Raw genomic sequence first — 7500 nt, forward strand, 5'->3', positions numbered from 1 at the left:
GAACGTCAAGAGAAACAAACCCTCTACTATAAAAACGAGACATTGCACGAATGTTGGGACACGCTAACGATAAGCAGTGACAACGAAATCATTCCCGGGTTTCAAAAACGTGTGTTGGTGGATCCAGAATGGCTCCATCAGTTGGAGCAAGTGTACAAGGATAATTATAATTCTCAAGTGACCAAAGCCGCACCACTGGCTGCCAGAGAAGTTGCCCTTCTCATGGCAGACGACATCCCGCCGCCCATGAAAGAGGCATTGGTGAAACCTTTGTCGTGAGAAGTGCGTAAATGGACCAAAGCATTTCGACGTCCAGTGGGGTTTGGAGGAGGTCATGGCGGTGGTGTTGGTGGTGCTGACGAGGACGAGGACGTGGAAGGGGAAGCGTTTACACAAGGCCTGTTACAGATGTTGTTGACACAATTGGTAAAAAAGAAGAAACGGCCGGCAGCAGCAGCCGAGGCGGATCCTCTAGCCACGCCAGCTGCTTGCGGGTTCACCTCCTAAAGCTAAGAAATGTCTTCGTTTTGTGACCCCTAAAAAGAAAACAGCGTGATCGCATGTTTCTTCATTTTCATTCGCCACGATACAACTCCTTTTCTCGAGGATTACACATCAGTTGGTGACGTCAGGAACTGGACTTCATTTTTGGATGATCTCGCTCAAAAAGTCAATTCCGATCAAAAACTCAATTTCCCGATGAGCCATTTGAACTGGAATTCGTCCACGTACAGGCAGGGCCTCAGGGAAGCGGTCATTCTAAGAACAAACGACCCAGCCACTATTTGTTTGTTCAATTTCGGTTGAACAAAAAAACGTCGTCAAGGTACCACGGAACAACTCCAGACTATGTTGTGTGCATGCCATCGTCACCACCCGTAACCTACACATGGCCTGCCCCAACAAAACGGAACGGGACAAATAGACCAGAAAGTGCAAAAGGCGTCGCAAGGAAGCCACTATGGGTCTGTTGGAGGAAACCGGACTCCATCAGGGTCCCATGGGCTTCTAGGAAATAGCAATCTTGGCTGAAGCACTCAGTCTCCGCGACTATCAGATCATTGTCGTGGACTCGAATCGTCAATATGCATGATTTGCGTTTAGTAATGGCAACACTGCTCTTGATTCTCCACGAGGACGAGCATTATGATACATTGACCTCATTTCCAGAATTTTTTGGTACCATTTTTTTTTGGGGACTGTCTCTCAAACCGTATAATCAACAAGGTCGTCACCGATGTTCCGAAGGGAAAGGCGTTCACTGCCCTGGTTGCCAACAGAATGAGTGCGGCAATTACATTACATTATGATACATTGACCTCATTGCCAGAATTTTTTGGTACCATTTTTTTTTGTGGACTGTGTCTCAAACCGTATAATCAACAAGGTCGTCACCGATGTTCCGAAGGGAAAGGCGTTCACTGCCCTGGTTGCCAACAGAATGAGTGCGGCAATTACATTGAGGCGTACTTACGCAAACGTCTTGTGCCCCGAAATGACTGACTTGAACCAACATCAATGCTTGAAGCAAGTCCCCGCCGACCCTGAAGAGCTCGAAGACCGAGCAAATCGTTCCAATCCCACAAGCGGACCCGACTCCGTCGTGAGGCACGCAACGACCCCAATACTGCTAGGGAGGGTGAGGAGAATGAGGAGGACAATACCTACCACCCACCGCGACTGGCCTCAACCACACAGAGAAAAGACACCATCACCTCCAAACCTGTCAAGGGCTGGTGACTCATCACCAACCACTCCAAGGCCGCCATGGAATGGCTGTTGTGGCAAGAAAATCGGCTGCAGGAGGACGACCCCCTTCCAAACCATTGGCAACGTATCCAGCACACTCGCAACCAAGGCGTATACCAGATCCCTGGTCGGCATTGGAGGGTGGATGGCTTTGACGAAACCAGCAACACAATCTAAGACTTTTTGGGTTGTTTATGGCATGGGTGCCACCCGTGTTTCCCCAATCATCACGAACTGTACCGCTGTCACAATCAACACTGTATGGATGATGTTCGATGTACCACCGTGGAACGTCTCTAGAGTCTTCGAGACCTGGGATACCATGTCGCAACCCTCTGGGAATGTGAGTGGGAGCAACAAAAGAAAGTGGATCTTCACGTGGCTGAGTTCCTCAAAACCCTTCCTGTCATCAAACCCATGAATCCTCGTGATGCCTTCTTCGGAGGACGCACGAATGCCTCCTACCTTCACTACAGGGTTGGAGTGGGTGAGGAAATCTGGTATGTGGACTACACTTCCCCCTACCCGTGGGTCAATAAGAACAGAATGTATCCTATCGGCCATCCTGAGTTCATCTATGAACTCGGCACCACTGATCTCTCCAAGTACTTTTGTCTGACTTTGTGCACCATTGTCCCACCAAAGAATTTGTTTCACCCCGTCTTGCCTTACCAGTGTGAAGGAAAGCTCACCTTCCCTTTATGTGGCACCTGTGTGGAATAAGACATAGACAAACCTCTGCACGAAAAATGTGGTGCACCCCTGATGGAAAAAGCGTTGGAGATGGGCAACATGATTTCACACGTCCATGAAGTGTGTCACTTTGAGGAAACACGCCCGCCGTGGATTGTTTGCCAAGTAGGTCAACACTGGGCTTAAGATCAAAGTGGAAGCATCCGGATGGCCTAGTGGGTGCGACACGGAGGAGTAACGGCAGACATATGTGGAGGACTTTGAGCCTCATGAAGAAATCCAACTTGACCCAACTAAGATCGCTCACAATCTGTGTTAATGGTCCTTAGCCAAAATAATGCGCAATTCCTTGTGGGGCAAGTTTGGAAAGAGATACTGATACAAGTCAAAACCTTCTTTGACCATCTACCCTTTAAGCTCTTTGTGGACTCGGACCAACATGACATTTCGTACATCAGTTGCCTCAATGAGAACTCAGTGGAAGTGCACTACCATGCCAAGGACGAGTGCGATGAACTCAACCGCAACAGTAATGTGTTCAGTGTGGGATTAACAACCTGCTGGCCACAGTTACGGTTGTACGAGGCATTGGAACTCCTGGGTAAACAGGTCCTCTATTATGATACAGAGTCTGGCCTCTACGTGCAACGTCCCAAACAACCTGATGTCACCCTCGGCACCAATCTCAGCGAGTTCACCAACCAACTTAAACCTGGTCAGTAAATTGCGAAATTTTGTTCGGGCGGGCCTAGAAACTATGGGTACCAACGCAATGATGATAAGACAGAGTGTAAAGTCAATGGATACTCTCTCAGTGTGGAGGGAATGGCGCAACTCAATTATGAGGTGTTGCGTCAAAACACCTTGGACAAACTCCAACATCCCTTGGAGACACCACGCAAAACGCACATTCGTCAAGCAAGTAAAATGATCCACAAATCCAAACAGTACGAACATCCAGCCCACCCACAAAGACTATCAACTCGTTTTCAACAAACTGGTACTCCAACACTCACGGATTCCTGTCGGACATGGACGCAGCCAAATCTTCTCTCTGGACTCCTGTTGGACGAGGAGGAGATGAGAGACAAAATTGTGGAGGTACGTGAGCGGGGCACCAAGAAAAAAAACTGGGTAGTGACACTACGGAACTGAGGTGACTTAATTTAAGGAGACTCCACTCGGATGTGACCCCCCAACCCGTTCCCTGAGGGTCCGCAGAAAGAGGTGTCACGTGTCTGTGACGTCATTGTTGGAATTTTGAATTTCCTGAAAAAATTTGAATCCACCAATCAGCACGCCAACCGTCCAAAGGGACGCGAATGAGCCCACACCACTACTAGTGTGCGTGTGTGTGTGTGTGTGTGTATGCGGCTAAATTAATATTCAGCATGGGAGTTTTGGGCTGTCAGACCTTTAAACTCGTGTTTTGCGTATATAATAAGCTGCATTTAGACGCTGAAATCTTAAGCTAGTAAATAAATGACGTCACATTTCCCTAGATCCAACCCTCTGAGGTCCAATCGGTTTTGAACGTAAGTAATGGCGGACCGTGAAATCCAAAACTCAGGGGCACCCAACTACAATCTTATCTTTGGTGAAATATGTGTTCAGGAGAGTCAAACTGTTCTAAGAATTTCGGTTTTACGTTACAAACAGCTATAGATTTCTTTACTAAAACATCACCTAAAAGATAACATTTTCGGAAAGGATATTTTTGCAATTTTTGTCACTTAAAAAGGTCTCCTAGCAGTTTCAGATGAGCAAATGGTTCCCTGGAAGGTAACATTCAGCTAGCAATATCTGAAATGAGGATTTCGCTCCCTAAAATTTTCGGACACTTCAATTTTCAGCTAAGATATCCGAACAGATGAAATTCTTCTAGGTGATAAAAACATCTCTCTGGGCAGTCTTTTCGCTTAATTTGCTTGTTGAGTGCCCTTGGAAACTTACATTCATTACAATGTACAGTCAAGAAAACGAATAAAAACCAAAGCTCAAATTTTTCCAGTACGGTGATAAGCAAACACAATTTCAAAATCTGAAGAAAGAAGGACGAAATTTTTTTATCATAGTAGCAAATAATGATTCAGAGTGTGGTTTCTTTGAACCTCACCCGAACGTCACAAGCTGTATATGAAAATGTCATAATAAAGGTACTCTCCTCATTTATTTTGAGACCCAAAGTATTGGGCCAGCCAGGGTTTGAATTCCACAACCTCTTTGCCTTTACTTACTATAGCTGAAATATCACTTGCCTCTTCAGAATACAAAACTGTTTATCAAAGAAGACTGAAAAATCTCAATTCTTAAACTCTTGAATTTTTTAAAATTAACCACATTGTTGACCAAGATATTCCTTAAAAGAATGACACCAACTCACCTTTTCTTGCAATAGTCTTTTCAAATAATGGATTCTTTTCGTTCTTGTGGTGAATTGAGAGTACTCAGAATAAAGTTGACTCAATCTGAAGAAATAACAGTTGAAGAGAACATGCGAGAGTAGATAACTCAGCCATCCTTGACGCCGTTTAGGTTACATCACTGCTGTCACCACCTTAGCGACATACTACGCTAAAACGCACATCCATTGGACATGACGTACATGTATGCAACAAGGTTTAAAATGCAGGGTAACAACATTTTGAGGTTATGTTCAGGGAATGACAATGAACAGACTTTAGAAAAAGGCCGACAATACTAATTACACTTAAAACAAACTGACGTTTGGAAGGTAACGGTACCAAAGATGCACTTACAAATTGCCAGTTTTCTTCATGATGAAGAGGAAATTATCAACAGGGAAATCTTTTGGCCTTCAATTCAAAGAATGAATGCATCCTTGGCCAACACATAAAATTAACTTGCAAGCTTGCTGGCATGAACAAAAAGTAATGAAACTGTGATCGATGGTGTGGACAAACATCATTCCTTAATTTAAGTTTGAGAACTCTATGGTATAAACTGTTTAAACTGTATATTTTTAGATTTGCTTACCCATCTTTGTTGTACAAGAAATAATTATTTCAGAGTACTTGTTTGATTCCATGAATCTAACCTTCCACCCCTCCCCACAGTACTGTAGTTGGAGTGGAAACTTAAAAGGGTGTTTTGTTACATGCATGTAAAATGAGTAGCTTTATTAATCTGCCAAAAATATTTGTCTCCGACACAATACCTTGTGAGTTTAGGCTGAAGGTGAGGTCGTGACTTGGTGTCGACTGGTGTAAAATGCATCTTTAATGCTAGAACAACAACAACAATTTAATGATCACGAATTTATTACTCTTGCTTTACAAATCAAAAGGGCTTGTTATAATAATTCTAATGGCACATCCTTTCAAAATGGCTACTACGATTCTTAATTAAAACTTAATCAGATGAGGAAAATTTTGCCGGTTTCTCAGAAAATCACCAGATTCATACTACAGTGTACTAAAATTTACTTTCTTCAAGTCAGTATAACAATTATCCAATATTATTAACATTATACCTGCAGTCTTGTCACGGGGAAAGTACACATAAATTATGAAGTTTTGTTCTCCCTACAGTCTCTAGACTCAAGAGAAAACAAAACTACAGGAAAGGGCAACTGCTGAAAGGAAAGTCATTAAGTGCTTTGTCTCAAACCAACTGAGTACTGTATTCTCTTTCAAACCAGCAGTAATTGAACCAATGGAATACACTTCAACTTGGCCAGGGACCCACAACCACTTAGCAGCCAATGACAGTAAGCTTTACAGCCATGAAAATGGGAGCTGTATGAGAGATATTTAATTATGGTTGGATACAACCATAAAGCTCATAAAGTGCATGACAGATCAACTTACTAAAATATGGACTGATTTGTGGCTCCAAATTAGTGATCTTCTCTTTAAAAGGAATGATATTTGGGTGTGAAACCCTCTTTGGAGCAAAGACAACTCTGCAACAACCAAGAAGTAGGAAAAAGCATCAGGGGATAACTTTCTTACTAAAGAGGAAACATCCATGTACTACCTAATCCTGGCTTATCTTACAATTATTATTTTTCTTGCTGGCTGAGCTTGCCAAAGAGGCAAGAAATTAAGTTTTCCCACTCTGGATGGAGCGTCTGGTAAGAGGCAGGGTGTCAGTTTTCAAGTTCAGTCAAATGATTCAGTTTTTGTGTATTGCCATTAGACAATAAGTACCGGCTGCAGCTTTCCCATCCTCCTGCCCCTCGGCCCGTCTGAAATGGTTTCTTTCTTTTGTTTGACAGATTGTAGTGAGGTCATTTCTTTGTTTTCTCTGTGAGCTGGACTTTGTGCCTTCAGTTGATAGTCCATTTCTGTCAATTCTGGTGATGGTTAGTAGTCCTGTTAATAAAGTACCGTTGCATTGTTCTGTGGCAGACAAATGGCAATCAGTGTGTGAAAATGTGAATTAACAAGTTACTACAAAGATGTACAGGACCTTGAAGTAAAATGTCTATTCCCCGCAGGCATTAAAAATATCCATCCATTCATTGAATTTTAAACTCAATGACAATACATATAATTTAATTTGAATGTTTGTGTCTCATCAAGGACAAGAACGTTTTGATTCAAATTGCATACAATGTCATTATCCTTTTGTAATTTGCACTTAAATGATTATTTTCATGACTCCTAACCCTTCAGCATTCCTTTCGCATAAAAGAGAGCAGAGGTTCTCATGTCCCATTTCTAATCAAATGGTCAATAATACACTACATGCAGTGACTTTATATCAATAAAACCTCCTCCTCATTAATATGCAGTGTTTTATCAGATATAAAGTCACTGCATGTGACATACACTGTAGCTTGTTTTTCTCGTATGCTGCTTGTTTTTTTAACTGCATAACTACCTGACATGATCAAGACAGGAGATTTAATTCAATAGAATCAAAATACTGGTGACAATATAACAGGGATTGACTGTTTGAACACCAGTAAGTGGAAATGGTAAAAAAGATACCAGTGTACAGTGGAATGGGTTTGAACTGGACGTTTCTGTCCAAGCGCTTCTCAGTTCATGTTCCCAAACCTGATTATCAATCAACACAACTACACTGCAT

General features: G+C 42.7%; 1 protein-coding gene across 1 annotated transcript in view; it reads right to left on the reverse strand.

The window, feature by feature from the left end:
* The window catches only part of LOC138012780 (cation channel sperm-associated targeting subunit tau-like), a 50557-nt gene that overhangs the window by 16981 nt on the left and 26076 nt on the right, over window positions 1–7500 (reverse strand). Inside the window, exons 8-10 of the mRNA XM_068859672.1 lie at window positions 6273–6367; window positions 5621–5687; window positions 4826–4910 (exon numbers count right to left, since the gene is read on the reverse strand). Coding sequence (XP_068715773.1) covers window positions 4826–4910; window positions 5621–5687; window positions 6273–6367 — 247 coding nt within the window. The remainder of the gene's footprint in view (window positions 1–4825; window positions 4911–5620; window positions 5688–6272; window positions 6368–7500) is intronic.

The sequence above is a fragment of the Montipora foliosa genome, chromosome 8 (genome assembly GCF_036669935.1).
Source record: "Montipora foliosa isolate CH-2021 chromosome 8, ASM3666993v2, whole genome shotgun sequence".
NCBI lineage: Eukaryota > Metazoa > Cnidaria > Anthozoa > Scleractinia > Acroporidae > Montipora > Montipora foliosa.